This window comes from Cornus florida, unplaced genomic scaffold (assembly GCF_030987335.1).
Source record: "Cornus florida cultivar Cherokee Brave unplaced genomic scaffold, ASM3098733v1 CherokeeBrave_3.0.0_Hap2_Chr06, whole genome shotgun sequence".
NCBI classification, from domain to species: Eukaryota; Viridiplantae; Streptophyta; class Magnoliopsida; order Cornales; family Cornaceae; genus Cornus; species Cornus florida.
This window is the reverse complement of record NW_026775576.1, coordinates 18,433,866-18,453,888: the sequence shown is the minus strand read 5'-3', so window position 1 is coordinate 18,453,888 and position 20,023 is coordinate 18,433,866. Positions and strand designations below refer to the sequence as shown.

Genomic DNA, 20,023 nt, shown 5'->3' with positions numbered 1-20,023 from the left:
CCCCATAATAAAAAAAGAACATAACATAGTGTTTCAGAATTAAAATAGTAACTTCCACTAATCAAATTCACAAACTGTCTGCTCCTCTCTCCAAAACCACCACCGTAGGTGTAACCGAGCAGCTTGTCAATAGTTTGGAGTACTTCCACTCTGTAACTATTGAAGATTAACCATATATGTTTATATGAGAATGAAACTCGAACAATACAAGATATCGAATTCGTAATAATAGTTTAAAGGACTCATAGGCAGTTAAGTGGTTCAGGTCTATAATTAGTGGTGTTGAACTTGGTGTTTGAGTCATGTATTTTTATTAACACCAATACGGAATATAGTTACGAATTCATCCATTCAGGTCAATCTAGGTCAGTTAGAAATGAGTTGTGCATGATGAATTGTGTGTTTTTTGGATCTGGGAAGATAGAGACGATCAAAACCTGTCGGGATTCATTATTAACATTACACAGTAATATGTCAGTGGATTGACAGACCAATGAATTTCTTCGTCAACTCGTCTTTTTCCTCCCAAATTTCAGATAAAAAAAAAAAAAAAACTAATCACAAAAGGCTTGTATTCAGAAGAAAACCTAAAATCACTAGCAAAAAATTAAGAGGATTTAAAGCTAGATTAGAATAATAGTAGATGAGTTTTGTGCTCAGAACTTCTTAGTGGATTGTGTGCCATCACAGACAATGTCATGATAGACACTAAATTAGGAACACGAAAATTAGATCTTCACAGCACATCATGTCTATCAAATATTCAAGGCAAAAAAAAAAAAAAAACTTATAAAAACAATATACATATAAGCAAATCCAACATTGGAATAACTATCTCAGAAAATCTTCCTTCTAGCAAACTTTCTTTACTGGTAAAAATTCCATTTCTGCACAAGTCTATTTTCTTATACCAGAATCATAAAGTAAAATTTTAACCAAATTTCTAAAATAGCATGCAAGATGATATTTGTGTCTTTCGATGAACTACCATCTGTGTTGTTAGGAACACATGTATGTGACATAAGGTCACCATTTTTATTATATTCATTTTCATCTTTTATATTCTAATTATTAATATATATTTTTTAAATTGCAAAGCAAGTTGGGCAAGTCCAGCTTAAATAGCCAGTGAGCACTGGGCATTTGTTCAGCGAGTGGGAATGTGGGATCCACTCACTGGGCAATAGCCCAGCGAGCAAAGCCGATACACCAAAACATATAAAAATGATTGGCAATCCTTTAGATCATCAAATTATTCTAGGAAGTAAGATGATCATGAAGCAGTTCTGTTTGATAGTTGTTCAGTCCTAAATGTCTAAAAGTTAATAATAATTTCTTTTCTTTTTCCATTTCATTTTCACTCAAGATAAGCCAAAAACAATTCCAAACAAGACCTTAAACATAGCCATTCTATTCAAAATACCACAACTGACTAGGACTCGAAACACATGTAAAAAACAAATGATTGGCTCAATCATGACCAACCAATGGTACCCATTACAAGAGGCAACAACTTGCAGATATCAACTTCTATCTACTGCCCAATGTAGAAGAGGGTGAATCTCTAAAAAAATATTAAAGAAAAATTAGATATAAGAAATGAAACCCAAACAAAATTATTCTAAACTATAAAGTACTGACAAAATGAATAATTTCCAAATTTAATACTTACACATTAATAAGTAACCATTTGAGAATTATTAAGTAATGCCTTTCTTATAATGAATTATTATATATTTAAACAAATTTACACTTTAAACGCTAGGAAAATCCCTGATTGGAATTTGTTTATTGGATCTAGAGAGTGTTTTGGCCAATGGCAAGTCTTTTTGGACAATGGCTTGCATTTGGTGTGGGCTTCTCCATTTGGTGGAGCCCACACCAAATTCCACACTCCACTTGTGGAGTGTGGTATAGCAGCTCACTAAGGGCCCAAAGTGAACCCTTGTGTATATTTTTTTGTTTTTTCAAAAAGAAAAGTGATGGGTGTGTGGAGCCTAAAAATAATAAAATAATAAAGCGGAGAGTGGGAGAGTGGGAGAGAACACTAGGAGGGAAGGACTCTCCAAAAAACTGTAGAGCCAATTTTTGCACACGGGATGCTCTAAACCCTAAAACATCTTCTCCAAGAGACTAAAAAGAGATTTACACTCTAGTCCTACACATTTTCTATTTCTAGATTCCCACGAATTTAGGCTTAGAAATTTCATAAATAGAATGATGTGATCTCATACACAAAGACCAATACTTTCTTCCAACCTTCAATCTCACTTTCAGAGCAACCTGTGTGGAAGGAACCAAATTGGCTCCACAATTGCTAACGTGGCTCTACAACTTTTTTTTTTGGAAAGTCCTTCCTCTTGGTGTGCACTCCTCTCTCCTGCTCACCACTTTATTATTTTATTATTTTTTGACTCTATACTTTTTATTATTTGTCTCACACACCATAATTTAAATATATATATATATATATACACACAAGGGCCTACTTTAGGCCCATGGTCATACATCAAGGGTGCTACTCCACAAGTGGAGTGTGGAATTTAGTGTGGTCTCCACCAAATGGAGAAGCCCAACCCACGGGATTTAATTCGTTACAGTGCAAGCGATTGGCCAAAAAGGCTTGTGATGCTCTTAGATCGTAGGAACTCCTACCCTTGCTTGCTAGATCTACTCTTCCTTGTACCACATTATTGATCCACCAATCTTCAATGTCCAAAGATGTCATTCGTAATGAAATGAGTATTTGATGTTTTGGGAAGCATGAAAACTCTTGATGCAGAGATGAAAATCCTTTTCAAAAAAAACTTTCAAGAGTGCATCTCCTTCAGCTTTCAAGCTTTGTGTTCTCCTTTCCCTGATCTACTTTCTCACTTCTTTCCCATTGTAGAGATTTTTAAAGCTTAAACTTGACTTGTAAGAGATTAGACAGAGAATTTTGTGGAAAACTTGAATGAATAATTTTAAAGAGAGAAATTCTCTTGTGGAATGCATTTAGGGTTTATAAACTCTAAATGCAATATCTTCTAAAAGGATCTAGGAAGGGATCCAAATCCATAAGACATTTATTTTTGTGACTTTTTATCTTTCTCCCTGCTTTATAATCATAGCTATTTTGTTTAGACTTCTTTAAAATACTTGATTAAAGCAACTTAAAAGATTTCAAATCTTCATCTCTCTAAATTAAGATCTAAATTAACCAACCGATACCGTAAGATTTAAAGTACCCAAGTGGTAACTTACGTTATGGCAGAATGTGGTTTCACAAAATTTTAATATGGTCATAATTGAGAGGGAATCTAAAAATATCAATTCATTTAAATAGTTTACTGAGAGAAAAAATAATCACTTATTTTATTTAAGCACATCAAACAGCTTAACCAACACACAATACCAAAGTGAAGGGTCAGATATTGGCATTAGGCAGCTTACCCCAAGTATAAATAATTTTAGAGATCCTCTCCGGCAACATAAGAGAGTCTGATCCAGCAACATTGTTACATAAAGTAAAGTTGGTTAAATGAGATGTTAGAAACAACATTGTTACAACTTAAGCTACAACGTCATACATAAGATGAATGAAAAAAATTATGCAAACCTTATCTTCAAGGAAGTGAAACAGGAACGGAGAGCCTTAATGAAAATTTTTATAATATGCACATCCCCATCAGTAGCAAGCTTCACAAGTAGCAAATGTAAAGAGTCAAATGATACAAAGCCACTATTGCACAACTAAATGTTCCGAAGGCAAAAATTAAAAAACCCTTTAAAGTACTTCATGTTAGGTCAAAAACAAAAACCTCACATAGGAATCAAGCATTGTTAATTCAGAAGGACCAAATAGTTAAACCAAAATCACAAAAATGTTTACAATAATATATTTTACTTAGTCCATACATCTTTCAAATGAATAGCTAAATATGTCACTAACGTACATAGCTGTGATAATTGGCAACATAATGTAAAAGATTAGCTTCATTTTAAACTCATAAAATTCAAATTCCGCTTTTACTATATTAACACCATTAACATTAATATTATTAAAATTTAAAAAATGTTGTTGCCATCACACACTATATAAAAAGAAGCTAAACACGCAATAAAAAGAAGCATCAGTTCTCCAAGGTGATTTAACATTACTGACACATTCAGACGCAAATTACCCATTTGTTATGAGATTCATCACATGCCCATTACCAAGAAAATAAGAACATAAACATACTCATACATATTAAGTACGTGTTTATAATTATATATATATATAATTATATAAAGATGTGAGTTAGGTGTGTGATAATTTGTAGGCTTTTTTGGGTGTGGGAAGAAAATGACAATCGGAACCTGTCGGAATTCATTATTAACATCACACACATCAGTGGATTGACAGACCAATGAATTTCATCATCATCTCATCTTTTTCCTCCCTAATTTCAAATCAAAACCGAATAAAATTGGAAGAAACCCTAAAATCACTAGCAAATAAATACTAGAGGATTTAAAACTAGAATATTATAGAGTCTAGCAAAATAGGTTAGTTTTGCGCTCAGAACTTCTTAGTGGATTGTGTGCCGTCACAAACAGTGTCATGAGAAACGATCTTTGGAACACGATTATTAAATCTTCACCGCACATCAATACATCATGTCTATCAAATATTCAAGAAAAATAAAACTAATAAAAAGTATATATATATATATATATTTTTATTCATAGATCTACGAAAACCTTCAAATTGCTAATATAGAGACAGAGACTGCTGTATAGCGAGAGGGCGGACTAGAAAGGAGGCAAGTGGTGAGAAATTAAGCAAAAAGAAGAGTGAGGAGTACTTATAGGCACGCACGTGTCACTAATTCCTTAACTCGTTTCCAGATTTTCACATAATTATTTATTCAAGTGATGAGAGAGTGAGCGAAATTGCGCGGAACGTTGGAATGAAAGCGCACGAAGTTCACGAATGGTTCTGAGTAATTTTTAGTAAATGAGGAAAAAGAAAAAAAAAACTAAAAAGATGTACAATAAATTGAACTTGTAAAATTGAAATTTTATCACTTTCTCTTAGTTTAATTTTCTCTTATTTCTATGAATTTTTTTTTTTTTTTTTTACTTAAGAAAAGAAGAATCTTCATACATATATTTTATTTTTTTAATATTAAGTTAAGCTTCTCTAGTAGGGATGATAATGGAGCAAGTTCCTATAATTTATTTTCCTTTTCCATTTCATTTTCACTCCACAGTATAAGCCAAAAACAATTCCAAACAAGACCTTAAAACATAGCCATTCCATTCAAAATAACCATACCACAACTGACTAGCACTCAAAACACATGTAAAAATAGAATGATTGGCTCAATCATGACCAGCTAACAGTACCCATTACAAGAGGTAAGTACTTGCAGGTATGGACTTCTATCTACTGCTCGATCTAGAAGGAGGTGAACCTCTAAAAAGAATTAAAGAAAAATTAGATATAAGTAATCAAACCTAAACAAAATTAATAAACTATGAAGTACTGACAAAATGAATAATTCTCAAATGGTTACTTATTAGCATATTAAATAATGCCTTTCTTATTAAGTATTAAATTAGGGAATTATTAAGTAATGCCTTTCTTATGATGAATTATTTAATATTTAAACAAATTTGTACTTTAAAACGTTACAAAAATACCTGATCGGAATTTGTTTATTGGGTTTAGAGAGTGTTTTGGCCATCGGAAAGCCTTTTTGGCCAATGGCTTGCACTTGGAGTGGGCTTCTCCATTTGGTAGAGCCCACACCAAATTCCACACTCCACGAGTGGAGTGTGGTATAACTTTTATAAAAAAAATATACACAAGGGCTCACTTTGGGCCGTTGGTGAGGCGTTATAGCACACTCAAAAAAAAAAAAAAAAGTTATGGTGTGTGGAGCCAAAAAATAATAAAATAATAAAGTAGAAAGCGGAAGAGAAAGGACTCCAAAAAAAGTGTAGAGCCAATTTTTGCACACCAGATGCTCTAAACCCTAAAACATCTTCTCCAAGAGACTACATAGAGATATACACTATTGTCCTAGACATTTTATATTTCTAGATTCCCACGAATTTAGGCTTAGAAATCTCATAAATAGAATGATGCGATCTCATACACAAAGACTAATACTTTCTTCTAATCTTCAATCTCACTTTTAGAGCATCCTGTGTGGAAGAAGCAAATTGGCTCTACACTTTTTTAAAAGATTGTTAACATGGCTCTACACTTTTTTTCTGGAGAGTCCTGGTGTGCACTCTTCTCTCCTAGTCTCCACTTTATTATGTTATTATTTTTTGGCTCTACACTTCTTTTTTTTATTTGTCTCACAAACCACTTTTTTTTTTTTTTTTAAAAAAAAAAAAATGTACACAAGGGCCCACTTGAGGCACTTGGTCAAACATCAAAGGCGCTACTCCACAAGTGGAGTGTGAAATTTGGTGTGGACTCCGCCAAATGGAGAAGCCCAACCCAATGCAAGCCATTGGCCAAAAAGGCTTGCGATGCTCTTAGATCGTAGGAACTACAAGCCCTTGCTTGCTAGATCTCCTCTTCCTTATACCACATTATTGCTCCTCCATTCTTCAATGTCCAAAGATGTAATTTGTAATGAAATGAGTATTTGATGTTTTGGGTAGAGCATGAAAACTCTTGATGCAAAGATGAAAATCCTTTTCAAAAAAACTTTCAAAAGTATCTCCTTCAGCTTTCAAGCTCTATGTTCTCCTCCTTTCCCTGATCTACTTGCTAACTTCTCTCCCATTGTAGAGATTTCTAAAGCTTAAAACTTGACTTGTGAGAGATTTCGACAGAGAATTTTGTGGAAGACTTGAATGAATAGTTTTAAAGAGAGAAATTCTCTTGTGGAATGCATTTAGGGTTTATAAAACTTAAACACAATGTCTTCTAAAAGGATCTAGGAAGGGATCCAAATCCATCAGACATTTATTTTTGTGACTTTTTATCTTTTTTCCTGCTTTATAATCATGGCTATTTTGTTTAGACTTCTTTAAAATACTCAATTAAAGCAACTTAGAAGATTTCAAATCTTCATCTCTTTAAATTAAGATCTAAATTACCCAACCGATACATAAGATTTAAAGTATCCAAGCAGTAACTTATGTTATGGCAGAATGTGGTTGCACAAAATTTTGATATGGTCATAATTGAGAGGGAATCTAAAAAATCAATTCATTTAAATTGTTTACTAAGAAAAAAATAATCACTTCATTTATTTAAACACATCAAACAACTTAACCAACACACAATACCAAATGATGCATCAGATATTGGCATTAGGCAACTTACCCCAAGTACAAATAATTTTAGAGATCCTCTCCGGCAACATAAGAGAGTCAGATCCAGTACTTAACACTTATCAATCCTAATCAGAACTACCTGAAAAACACAACGTTGTTACATAAAGTAAACTTGGTTAAATGAGTCTTAGAAACAACATTGTTACAACTTAAGCTACAATGTTTTTTTTCCTAATTGGGACTCACACACACTGCCTCCACTGAAGTTCGAACCCCTGACCTCCCTTTGGGAAGTAGGAGCCTTGTACCGATAGGCCACAGGCCTGTTGATAACTTAAGCTACAATGTTATACATAAGAAGATGACTGAAAAAAAAAATATTAAGCAAACCTTATCTTCAAGGAAGTGAAACAAGAACTGAGATCATTAATGATAAAATTTAGAATATGCACATCCCCATACGTAGCAAATAAAAGAGTTAAATAATACATTTCCACCTTATTGCAACCAATGTCAAGATAGAGAAGTTTAAGACTTAAGTCATTGCCTACAACCTCCACTATTGCACAATTAAATGTTCCAAAGGCAAAAAATTCAAAAACCCTTGAAAGTACTTCATGTTAGGTCCAAAACAAATACCTCACATGGGTATCAAGCATTGTTAATTCAGAACCACCCAATTAATTAAACCAAAACCAAAAAAATGTTTACAATAATATATTTTACTTAGTCCATACATCTTTCAAATAGCTAAATATGTCACTAATGTACATGGGAAAAAAATAACATACCTGTGACAATTGGCAACATAATGTAAAGGATTAACTTCATTTTAAACTCATAAAATTGAAATTCTGCTTTTACTATAATAACACCATTCACATTCATATTATTAAAATCTAAAAAAAAGTTGTTGCCGTCACACACTGTCTAAAAAGAAGCTAAACACGCAATAAAAGGATGCATCAGTTCTCCAAGGTGATTTAGCATCACTGAAAATATTCACACGCAAATTACCCATTTGTTATGAGATTCATCACATGCCCATTACCAAGAAAATAAGAACATAAACATACTCGTACATATTAAGTACATACATACATATATATATATATATATATAAAGATGTGAGTTAGCAAGTGATAATTTGTAGGCTTTTTTGGGTGTGGGAAGAAAAAGACGATCAGAACCTGTCAGGATTCAATATTAACATCACACATGTCAGTGGATTGAAATACCAATGAATTTCATCATCAGTTCTCCAAGGTGATTTAGCATCACTGAAACATTCAGACGCAAATAACCCATTTGTTATGAGATTCATCACATGCCCATTACCAAGAAAATAAGAACATAAACATACTCATACATATTAAGTACATACATACATACATATATATATATATATAAAGATGTGAGTTAGCAAGTGATAATTTGTAGGCTTTTTTGGGTGTGGGAAGAAAAAGACGATCAGAACCTGTCGGGATTCATTATTAACATCACACATATGTCAGTGGATTGAAATACCAATGCATTTCATCATCACCTCGTCTTTTTCCTCCCCAATGTCAAATCAAAACCGAATAAAATCACTTAAATCGGAAGAAACCCTAAAATCACTAGCAAATAAAATAATGATAGAGCAAAAAATACAAAGGATTTAAAGGTAGAATATAATAGACTTGATCGAAGAATGGAAGGGGAGGGGTACAATCAGGAAAGCTTGCTCTGGCTTGTGTTTGCCTATAACACCAACAAATTAGTAGTTATTCCTAGAAAATAAAATTTGATTCCAAGTTTATTTTCTATAACTCATCGAATGAAAATGAATTGGATTAACAGTATGGCATTCCAGGATAACCCAAAATCAATTTCAAATAAAAACCTGTAACCTTAAACATTAAAACTATTATGATAGTCTAAGGTGTCTATATAATTGTGGTTAGTGCTAAGGCATTCAGAAATCACTTTATCAACATTTAATTTTCCAATTATTTCTCCTTTTCCAAATTTAGTCTCAATTTTGTTTAAACTTTGTTATCTCTCAATTAAGGCAACTTGAATGGTTTGAAATCATCTCTCTCAATTAAGATTTAAACTACCAAACTTGTGTTTATGGTAGAATGTAGCCCTATGACAGCTTCATTTAAAGATATCAATTCATTTAAATTACCTTAATTACCAACAGGCTAGTGGCCTAGCGGTACCAAGCCCCTACTTTTCAAAGAGAGGTCAGGGGTTCGAGCCTCCGTGGAGGCATGCGTGTGTGAGTACCCAACTAGGAAAAAAAAAAAAAATTACCTTAATTGAAAGAAAAAATACATTAGCTTTAGGCAACTTACCCTCTAGACTTCCGTCCACAAAACCCAACTTTATTACACATCCATTCTAGGTTGAAGTTTTAGGTCTTCGTAGCATTGAGCTTTGTTGAAACCTAAAATCAGTTGTTGCCAGCAATCACACTTTCTAAAAAGAAGCTAAAGAGGCAAAAACAACATTTTTCTTATTTATACATGTAGTAAAAATATACATATAAAAATTAAAAAATGCATCAGTTCTCCAAGGTGATTTAGCATCACAGAAACATTCAGATGCAAATTACCCATTTGTTATGAGATTCATCACATGCCCATGAAAAAGAAAGTTAAAACATAAACATACTTAAGAACATGAACATACTTGCATATAGATACATACAAACATATATACATATTATACAAAGATTTGAGTTTGCGTGTGTTTGAATCTCATATGCCCATGAAAAATAATTTAACATAAACTTGTTTACACATAGATACAGACATATATATACATATTATATAAAGGTTTGAATTTGTGAATTTGTTGTGCCCCTAATCATTTTAACTGAGAGAATTTAAAGATAACAACTCATTTAAATTACCTTAATAGAAAGAAAAAAGACATTAGCTTCAATGTCAATAGACGGCTAAGTCACAAATCTAAAACACACAGAATAAGAGTAAGAGCAGTACTGATCTTGCTTATGACATTAGCAGTGCTTGCACCCACCAATCCTAATGACAACTACCTACCACCACCTGAACAACCCAACTTTATTACACAAACTGACCCAACTTTATTACACAAACCTATTGCATTAGATCTTTAGAAAAAAACTACACAAAAATTCAAACATACTTAATGAACCTACTTAGTGTAATAAATAAATCACTTAATGACAATATGGTGACAAGAAGCAAACAATTTAATGTCATTTTTATTCCATTGATGATTGACTGCAGTCTACTTAATGAACCTATAAGTAGTTTGATGTTATGCACAAAATAAGTAATTCATAAGGTTACAATTACTCAATACTAAATTACTAAAATACTTGTAAGAATATCTACTATATTTCAGATGCTTGGCTAAAGATTTGCGTAACTACCTATTTCAGATGCTCAATATTGACGTAGTAGATAAAGTTTAGCCTAAGAATTTTTATCCCTTGGTGCAGCAAATGGAACAGCAAACACTATAAATAGAGAGTACTGCACCAACACAACACACTGCCTAGTGTTTTCACACATGTCTTACACAATTAGAGTTTATCCACTAATAACCCTTATTAAAAAAATCAGCTTAAAAATAGAACTAAGCATCAATTTCAAGCAACTAATCATATGCCTATATTAAAAACAACTCCATTTCATATATTTGACTACCCAATGCAAAAGAATAATGTTGACAAATTTATTAAAGGATAATGGTTCTCTAAGCCTTAAAACCTAACCAAGAAGCCTGGCCAAGGAATTTTCATCAATCCATTATAGGTTAAAGTTTTAGATCTATGTAGCATTGACCTTTTTTAAAACCTAAAATCAGTTGTTGCCATCACACTATCTAAAAAGAAGCTAATGAGGCAAAAGCAACATTTTCCGTATTAGAACATGAACAAAAAAAAAAAAAAAAAAGGCATCAGTTCTCCAAGGTGATTTAGCATCACTGAAACATCAGATGCAAATTACCCATTTGTTATGAGATTCATCACATGCCCATGAAAAAGAAGATAAGATACATAAACATACTCACACTGTCACACATAGATACATACATACATACATACATACATATATTATACAAAGATTTGAGTTTGTGTGTGATGAATTTTGTGTTTGAATCTCATATGCCCATGAAAAAGAAAATAATAATAAACTTACGTACACACAGATAGATACATACATACATACATATATATATATATATATATATATATATAATACAGAGATTTGAGTTTGTGTGTGATGAATTGTGTGTTTTTTGGATCTGGGAAGATAGAGACGATCAGAACTGTCGGGATTCATTATTAACATCACACAGTAATATGCCAGTGGATTGACAGACCAATGAATTTCTTCGTCACCTTGTCTTTTTCCGCCCAAATTTCTGATAAAAAAACTAATCACAAAAAGGCTTGTATTCAGAAGAAATCCTAAAATCACTAGCAAAAAAATAAGAGGATTTAAAATTGATTAGAATAATAGCAGACGAGTTTTGTGCTCAGAACTTCTTAGAGGATAGTGTGCCATCACAGACAGTGTCATGAGAGACACTATCTTTGGAACACGATAATTAGATCTTCACAGCACATCATGTCTATCAAATATTCAAAAATAATAATAATAAACTTATAAAAACAATATATATATATATATATATATATATATATATATATATATATATATAAGCAAATCCAACATTGGAATAACTATCTCAGAAAATCTTCCTTCTAGCAAACTTTCTTTACAGGTAAATTCCATTTCTGCACAAGTCTATTTTCTTTTTTCTTTTCTTTTTTTAATAAGTAAAGATGTATAAACAAACACGCTCAGAGGGGAGCAAACCCTTACAAAACAATAAACAAAAACGCAAAAAGCGTCAATACAACGATAAGTTGTCAACAAAATCCAAAAAACTATCTACAGATGGGCAATTTTTCCCATTAACCCAAGAATAAAGAGAATGCAAAATATCTGCCTTGATAACCCACACCGACGATTCCTGTCCTTCGAAAGATCTCCTATTCCTATCATGCCACAACGCCCACCAAATACAAAGAGGTGCAACCCTCCACGCCTTCCTAACCTGACTTTCCACTCTATTCCCTCTCCAAGCTTCTAACATATCCCTCGTATTACTTGACACAACCCATTCCACCCCCAAATACATTCAGCATCAGACTCCACACATCTGCTGCCACTCTACAATGCAATAAGAGATGATTAACCGATTCACCCACCTTCTTACACATGCAACACCATGTAACTGTTATTTGGCGTCTTTTTCTGAGATTATCCAAAGTAAGAATGTTGCCAAGCGCCGCTGTCCACGTGAAAAGAGCCACCTTTGTTGGAGCTGAAGTCCTCCAAACAGCCTTCCAAGGAAACCCGTTGCTCATCGAATTCATAAGACTTTTATAAAACAGCCTCACCTTAGACACCCCTCTAGAATCCCCCTTCCACACCATCTCATCCCTTCCTTCCCCCTCCACCGCTTGACTATAAATTAATCCCATTAATTCGGTAAACTCCAACAACTCCCAATCATTAATATTTCCGCGAAATCTCACATCCAAAGTAGCTCTCCCATTCTCTAACCTAAAATAATCTGCCACCACCACATGCTTCACCTCAACCATCCTATAAGGTCTAGGAAACCTACAATCCAACGCCACATCCCCACACCAAACATCCGTCCAAAACCTTACAAAACTACCATCCCTAACTCGAAACCGTATCCGCTTAGAGAATTCGTCGCACCCCCTCCTAATAACTTTCCATGATCCCATACCTGCTGCTGCATTCACACCTCTGGCCACCCAACCTCCCTCCTCTTCCCCAAACCGGCATGCAATAACACGCCTCCAAAACACGGACCTACACATCCAAATCTCCATAACCATTTCCCTAACAGAGCTTTATTAAACATATCCAACCTGCGCAACCCCAATCCACCTCTTTGAATCGGGGTGCACACTTTCTCCCAATTCACAAGTTGGTACTTAAACTCCTCCCCTACACCGCCCCACGAAAAATTCCCCTGAATCTTATTAAGTCTACCAATCACTGTTTTAGGGATTGGAAACAAAGACATGAAATATGTAGGAAGATTAGTTAAAGTACTCTTCAGCAATTAGGTTTTCCCCCTTTCGACAAATATTGCTTCTTCCACCCCAATAACCTCTTTTGAAAACGTTCCACCACTGGATCCCAAACAGCAACTCTCCTTGAAGAAGCACCCAATGGCAGCCCCAAATAAGAAATAGGAAAAACCTCCACTCCGCAACTTAGAATAGCTGCAACTCATGAATATGTCCCACATCCCCTACTGGAACAATCACACTCTTTCCAATATTAATCTTCAACCCCGAAACCACTTGAAAACAGTCCAAAACACACCTCAAGTGTCTCACTTGATTCACACTAGCATCACAAAACACAGTAGTGTCGTCAGCAAACAGCAAGTCTATTTTCTTATACCAGAATCAAAAGGTAAGATTGTAAACAAATTTCTAAAATAGCATGCAAGATGATATATGTGTTTTTAGGAACACGTGCATGTGAGATAAGGTCACCTTTTTTATTATATTCATTTTCATCTTTTATATTCTATTTATTAATATATATTTTTAAAATTGCAAAGCAAGTTGGGCAAGTCCAGCTTAAATAGCGCTCGTTGGGCCTTTACCCATTTAGTGGACCTCACTTGTTGGGCAAATGACCAGTGAGCACTGGGCATTTGTTCAGCAAGTGGGATACACACACTGAGCAATAGCCCAGCGAGCAAAGCGAATACCCCAAAACCTAGAAAAATGATTGGCAATCCATTTGATCATCGAATTATTCTAGGAAGTAAGATGATCATGAAGCAGTTCAGTATGATAGTTGTTCAGCTAAATGTCTACAAGTTACTATAATTTCTTTTTCCATTTCATTTTCACTCAGATAAGCCAAAAACAATTCCAAACAAGACCTTAAACATAGCCATTCCATTCAAAATACCCGTACCACAACTGAATAGGACTCGAAACACGTTTAAAAATAGAATAATTGGCTCAATCACGACCAACCAACGGTTCCCATTACAAGAGGCAAGTGCCTTCAGATATTGACTTCTATCTACTGCTCAATCTAGAAGAGGGTAAATCTCTAAAAAAAGTTTTAGAAAATTAGATATAAGTAATGAAACCCAAACAAAATTATTCTAAACAATAAAGTACTGACAAAATGAATAATTCCCAAATTTAATACTTACATGCTAATAAGTAACCAAATGCCTTCCTATAATGAATTATTTTATATTAAAACAACTTTACACTTTAAATTTGCTACTAAAATCCCTGATTGGAATTTGTTTATTGCATCTAGAGTGTGTTTTGGCCAACGACAAGTCTTTATGGAGAATGGCTTGCACATGGTGTGGGCTTCTCCATTTGGTGGAGCCCACACCAAATTCCACACTCCACTTGTGGAGTGCAGTATACCAAGGCCCCAAAGTGAACCCTTGTGTATATTTTTGTTTTTTTAAAAAGATAAGTGATGGTGTGTGGAACCTAAAAATAATAAAATAATAAAGTTGTAAGCGGGAGAGAGAACTAGGAGGATGGACTCTCCAAATAAAGTGTAGAGCCAATTTTTGCAAACGGGATGCTCTAAACCCTAAAACATCTTCTTCGAGAGCCTACATAGAGAAATACACTCTAGTCCTACAAATTTTATATTTCTAGATTCCCACGAATTTAGGCTTAGAAATCTCATTAAAAAAAAATGATGTGGTCTCATACACAAAGGCCAATACTTTCTTCCAATCTTCAATCTCACATTTAGAGCATCCATGTGGTAGGACGCAAATTGGCTCCACAATTGCTAATATGGCTCTACACGTTTTTTTTGGAAAGTCCTTCCTCTTGGTATGCACTCTTCTCTCCCACTCTCCACTTTATTATTTTATTATTTTTTGGCCCTATACTTTTTATTATTTGTCTCACACACCATCACTTTTTATAAAAAAACAAAAAAACAAAAAATATACAAAAGGGCCCATTTTAGGCCCTTGGTCATACATCAAGGGCGCTACTCCACAAGTGCAGTGTGGAATTTGGTGTGGAAAACACCAAATGGAGAAGCCCAACCCAAGGGATTTAATTCGTTACAGTGCAAGCCATTGGCCAAAAAGGCTTGTGATGCTCTTAGATCGTCGGAACTCCAAGCCCTTGCTTGCTAGATCTCCTCTTCCTTATAACACATTATTGATCCACCAATCTTCAATGTCCAAAGATGTAATTTGTAATGAAATGAGTATTTGATGTTTTGGGAAGCATGAAAACTCTTGATGCAGAGATGAAAATCTTTTTCAAAAAAAAAACTTTCAAAAGTGTATCTCCTTCAGTTTTCAACATCTATGCTCTCCTTTCCATGATCTACTTTCTCACTTCTTTCCCATTGTAGAGATTTTTAAAGCTTAAACTTGACTTGTAAGAGATTAGACAGAGAATTTTGTGGAAGACTTGAATGAATAATTTTAAAGAGAGAAATTCTCTGGTGGAATGCATTTAGGGTTTATAAACGCTAAATACAATATCTTCTAAAAGGGTCTAGGAAGGGATCCAAATCCATAAGACATTTATTTTTGTGACTTTTTATCTTTTTTCCTGCTTTAAAATCATAGCTATTTTGTTTAGACTTCTTTAAAATACTCGAATAAAGCAACTTAAAAGATTTCAAATCTTCATCTCTCTAAATTAAGATCTAAATTAACCAACCGATACCATAAGATTTAAAGTACTCAAGCGGTAACTTACGTTATGGCAGAATGTGGTTTCACAAAATTTTGATATGGTCATAATTGAGAGGGAATCTAAAAATATCAATTCATTTAAATTGTTTACCGAGAGAAAATATAATCACTTCATTTATTTAAACATATCAAATAACTTAACCAACACACAATACCAAAGGATGTGCCAGATATTGGCATTAGGCAACTTACCCCAAGTATTAGAGATCCTCTCCGGCAAAATAATGGAGTCAGATCCAGTACTTAAAACTTATCAATCCTAATCAGAACTACCTGAAAAACACAACATTGTTACATAAAGTAAACTTGGTTAAATGAGATCGTAGAAACAACATTGTTACAACTTAAGCTACAATGCCATACATAAGAAGATGACTGAAAAAAATATATATAAATAAATAAATAAAAATAAGCAAACCTTATCTTCAAGGAAGTGAAACTGGAACTGTGAGCATTAATGATAAAATTTAGAAACAATTAGCGAATGTAAAGATTTAAGTGATACAAAGCCACCTTATTGCAACCAATGTCAAGATAGAGAAGTTTTAAGACTTTAAGTCATTGCCTACAACCTCCACTATTGCACAATTAAATGTTCCAAAGGCAAAAAAATTCAAAAACCCTTGAAAGTACTTCATGTTAGGTCTAAAACAATTACCTCACATGGGTATCAAGCATTGTTAATTCAGACGAACCCAATTAATTAAACCAAAATCACAAAAATGTTTAGAATAATATATTTTACTTAGTCCACAAATCCTTCAAATAGCTAAATATGTCACTAATGTACATGGGAAAAAAATAACATACCTGTAGTAATTGGCAACATAATGTAAAGATTAACTTCATTTTAAACTCATAAAATTCAAATTCTGTTTTTACTATAATAACACCATTCATATTAATATTATTAAAATCTAAAAAAATTGTTGTCATCACATTAGGTTTTGCGTCCAATCCGGCAGTTACCACCAATGCAACTGCTAACATCTGGCATGGAGCCAAACAATCTCTGTGAACTCCTTTCAGTCCTTTGAAAATTCTTTGGTTTCTCTCCATCATCCACAAATGGTAGACTGGCAGATAGGGCTAGTTTGTTGATGTTGTTGCTCTCCAGTGGAATGCAGCCCAATGAATTAGGTTGTACTTCCAATGTAGAACCCAAATTGAGCAACGATAGCACATGGGAATATATTGCAATTTATTTAGACCAAAGAATAGTTCATCAATTCATAATAAGCTTGAAACTAAAACAATGTGAGTAAAACTCTGAAGAGGCAACAGTAATTGCCTCTTACCATCAAACAACCCTCGGACGGCTCTAATACACATTACACACACTTCTAAATAAAGAGAGAAATCATACTCCCTCAACAAAATATCTCAATAGTTCAGGTTACAGTCCCTGAGACTACCACAATGACTACCTCCTACTTGCTACAAATCCTATGGGCGTGATATATTGAAGGGCTTCACCATAGCCAAAAATTGATCCACCCAAGCAGACTTTTCTTGATCCAGCTGGTCACTGTCAAAAATAGTCTGGAAGCTCAATGGGTCGTCCATCAGACCCGCATATCTGGAGATTGTCCATGTCACAGTTCCCAATATAGTCAAGATTGTCGCTTAAATATTGTCCAAAACCATTTTCCGCGAAGATCAACTCAAGCTCCAGTGCATAGTCCAGGCCCTCCCCAATTGGAAGAGACATCAATGGCGCATCCACAGAAACCAAATTGGGCACTTGCTGCTCACCAACATTGGCACCAATAACAACATCTTTCATCATATCATTGTGTGATGCCAAAGCGGAGGCTGTATTTGAAGACCCCAACTCAAGAGAAGATGACGGAGACGGTATGTCCGGCATTATACCATAAGAGTCCTCAGAAGATTTTGGGACAGCCATCAAGGAAGGTTGATTGCACCTCTTCTCGGGGGAAGAAATAGCCATTAAAGAGAATTCAAGTCTCTTGTTATCGTAAGCGGCTGCCGCTTCTTCTGCAGTATTAAATGTACCCAACCAAACCCTCTTTCTTTGGAAGGGATCCCTGATTTCAGCAGCCCATTTGCCCCATTTCCTCTGTCGAATGCCTCTGTGTTTCAGGCCAGATTCTCCCTGTTGGTTCAAAGTCTTGGTCAAAAGCCTCTTTCTAGGGTTTTTGCAGCCATTGTTGCTATCCGTTTTCATAGATTTAATCTGCTGATGACCAGCCATTGGGAGATTAATCACTCTAATGAAACGCTTCTTTGATTTGCAAGGCTCATCATCGGACGAATCAGTGGCGTCATCATCGTAACGGAACACCCGAAGTTTCCTCATGGGTTTGCCGATTTGGTTTGATAAAAACACGATCTTTGCCAAGATGTATCCTCTCCAAAACCCACAAAATAGGAAACAAAAACAGAACCAGAACCAGAAGGGAAGAATCCTTCTCAAGATCAAAATTTGTCCGGCAAGAGGCCCCTCTCAAGAACAAATCGCTTAATATGAAAAACCCAAAAAAACCCTAATCCAGAACAACTCCTGCAACCAAAACCCCAACAAATAGGCTTAAACCCACTTCAAATCAGTGCACAAAATCGTGCACAAAATCATCAAAAATATACGCATATATGTATATATCTGTAAACATTCATATACCCAATAGGGTTTAAGAATTTTTTTTACCTTTTTGGCCTCAAACGCGTAGAAATTGCGAAATTGGTGTAGCGGAGAGCTAAGAAAAACGAGGAGACGGAATGCCAGAGCTTCAACGCCCCAGTCACCAACAATTCGGATCCGGAAGACATAAATATTTTCTTCACAAACCCCTCCTCCTGGTTCTTGAGAAAAAGGAGAAAAAATGTCTCAGTTATCAAGAATTCTCAAACCTTCTGAAACCCTAAAAAGTCTAGATTGAGAGAAGAAGCGTCGAGGATTTGAAATCTATGGCTCCGGTTTCTCTCTCTAGAATATTTCGGTTATGTTTTGTCTCGGTTTTGTTTTTATGTTCGTACTAACTTTGCTTGTCCCTGTCTCTCTTTACCGCTGGTAAAAAGACTGCTTGTTAAAAGGCTGTATTTAATTAGTACTAGTAGTATATGAGGTCATAAACATAAACTCCTTAGTTGGCAGTACTAAGTACTTGCGTTGGGATCAAGCAATTCCCTAACAAATTTAAAATAAAAAATTGACTAAGAGGAAAAATTATTAAATGGGTAAATTGAAATACTAACCACTTTCTATTTTTAATTTCACAAAAAAAAAAATTACGTAATTAAAAGTATGTATTTGTAATTGGACTGTTGATAATTCAATTAATATTTAAAATGAGAATTTTGGTATTTTCTTAAAATTGTATCTCTTTATTTGGAAAACTTTTATTTTTCTTCTCAATATATTTTTGAATCATTAGTGCTACCCTTACGTATCTATGTTCTCTGTTGTTATTGAATAGTTGTGTGTATTATACTTTTTTTTTATTCACATAATCCGAATGGCACATAATATGAATGAGTAGATGAGATTGATAAACCAACTTAAATCATTTCAGATGAGTGAGATAGAAGAATTCTCAATGGAATTTATGAGAAAAGAGATAAACAATAATAATAATAAATAAATAAATAAATCTAAACAAAGAAATGTGATGTTTTTTAAGAAATGTCTCGTCTTCATTTTGCATAGAATCGTAACAGGATGTGATGGTAATTACACACCATCATATCCAACAAGGTAGGATAAATAATATAAAGTGAGAATTTGTGTTGACTTTTCCTCATTTTTTTCTTCTTTTGTCCTGATTTTTTTAATTTTTTTTTTCAATTTCATAAATGAGTTGTTACAAGCGTACGCAAAATCCTGAGTTCAAATCTTGTGCCATCTTAACAACCAAGAGAAAGTCATAAGTAAGAGTCAAATAATTTAAATATCTAAGATGAAGGCCATTTCTCA

At 34.1% G+C, this 20,023-nt stretch overlaps 1 protein-coding gene and 12 non-coding genes across 13 annotated transcripts; all 13 read right to left on the bottom strand.

Annotated features, from left to right (window-relative positions):
* Positions 1-426: 426 nt before the first annotated feature.
* On the bottom strand, positions 427-515 carry LOC132315520 (small nucleolar RNA snoR14). The gene has a single exon (XR_009483704.1). It is a non-coding gene; the product is annotated as a small nucleolar RNA snoR14 (small nucleolar RNA).
* Positions 516-652: 137 nt separating this feature from the next.
* Positions 653-745, bottom strand: LOC132315511 (small nucleolar RNA U61). The gene has a single exon (XR_009483698.1). It is a non-coding gene; the product is annotated as a small nucleolar RNA U61 (small nucleolar RNA).
* Positions 746-4,104: 3,359 nt separating this feature from the next.
* LOC132315501 (small nucleolar RNA Z101) lies at positions 4,105-4,195 on the bottom strand. The gene has a single exon (XR_009483688.1). It is a non-coding gene; the product is annotated as a small nucleolar RNA Z101 (small nucleolar RNA).
* Positions 4,196-4,330: 135 nt separating this feature from the next.
* LOC132315522 (small nucleolar RNA snoR14) lies at positions 4,331-4,413 on the bottom strand. The gene has a single exon (XR_009483706.1). It is a non-coding gene; the product is annotated as a small nucleolar RNA snoR14 (small nucleolar RNA).
* A 126-nt stretch (positions 4,414-4,539) lies between these two features.
* Positions 4,540-4,630, bottom strand: LOC132315510 (small nucleolar RNA U61). The gene has a single exon (XR_009483697.1). It is a non-coding gene; the product is annotated as a small nucleolar RNA U61 (small nucleolar RNA).
* A 3,596-nt stretch (positions 4,631-8,226) lies between these two features.
* On the bottom strand, positions 8,227-8,317 carry LOC132315502 (small nucleolar RNA Z101). Its single transcript, XR_009483689.1, has one exon. It is a non-coding gene; the product is annotated as a small nucleolar RNA Z101 (small nucleolar RNA).
* Positions 8,318-8,514: 197 nt separating this feature from the next.
* On the bottom strand, positions 8,515-8,605 carry LOC132315503 (small nucleolar RNA Z101). Its single transcript, XR_009483690.1, has one exon. It is a non-coding gene; the product is annotated as a small nucleolar RNA Z101 (small nucleolar RNA).
* A 130-nt stretch (positions 8,606-8,735) lies between these two features.
* On the bottom strand, positions 8,736-8,820 carry LOC132315518 (small nucleolar RNA snoR14). The gene has a single exon (XR_009483702.1). It is a non-coding gene; the product is annotated as a small nucleolar RNA snoR14 (small nucleolar RNA).
* A 992-nt stretch (positions 8,821-9,812) lies between these two features.
* On the bottom strand, positions 9,813-9,903 carry LOC132315497 (small nucleolar RNA Z101). Its single transcript, XR_009483684.1, has one exon. It is a non-coding gene; the product is annotated as a small nucleolar RNA Z101 (small nucleolar RNA).
* Positions 9,904-11,200: 1,297 nt separating this feature from the next.
* On the bottom strand, positions 11,201-11,290 carry LOC132315493 (small nucleolar RNA Z101). Its single transcript, XR_009483680.1, has one exon. It is a non-coding gene; the product is annotated as a small nucleolar RNA Z101 (small nucleolar RNA).
* Positions 11,291-11,570: 280 nt separating this feature from the next.
* LOC132315526 (small nucleolar RNA snoR14) lies at positions 11,571-11,658 on the bottom strand. The gene has a single exon (XR_009483709.1). It is a non-coding gene; the product is annotated as a small nucleolar RNA snoR14 (small nucleolar RNA).
* Positions 11,659-11,786: 128 nt separating this feature from the next.
* LOC132315508 (small nucleolar RNA U61) lies at positions 11,787-11,879 on the bottom strand. The gene has a single exon (XR_009483695.1). It is a non-coding gene; the product is annotated as a small nucleolar RNA U61 (small nucleolar RNA).
* Positions 11,880-17,270: 5,391 nt separating this feature from the next.
* Positions 17,271-19,062, bottom strand: LOC132311152 (ethylene-responsive transcription factor ERF119-like). Its single transcript, XM_059808914.1, has 2 exons — positions 18,758-19,062; positions 17,271-18,613 (listed from the first exon to the last, which is right to left on the bottom strand). Exon 2 carries the CDS (start codon positions 18,407-18,409, stop codon positions 17,618-17,620), a length of 792 nt encoding a protein of 263 aa, XP_059664897.1. The 5' UTR covers positions 18,410-18,613; positions 18,758-19,062; the 3' UTR covers positions 17,271-17,617.
* Positions 19,063-20,023: the final 961 nt, after the last annotated feature.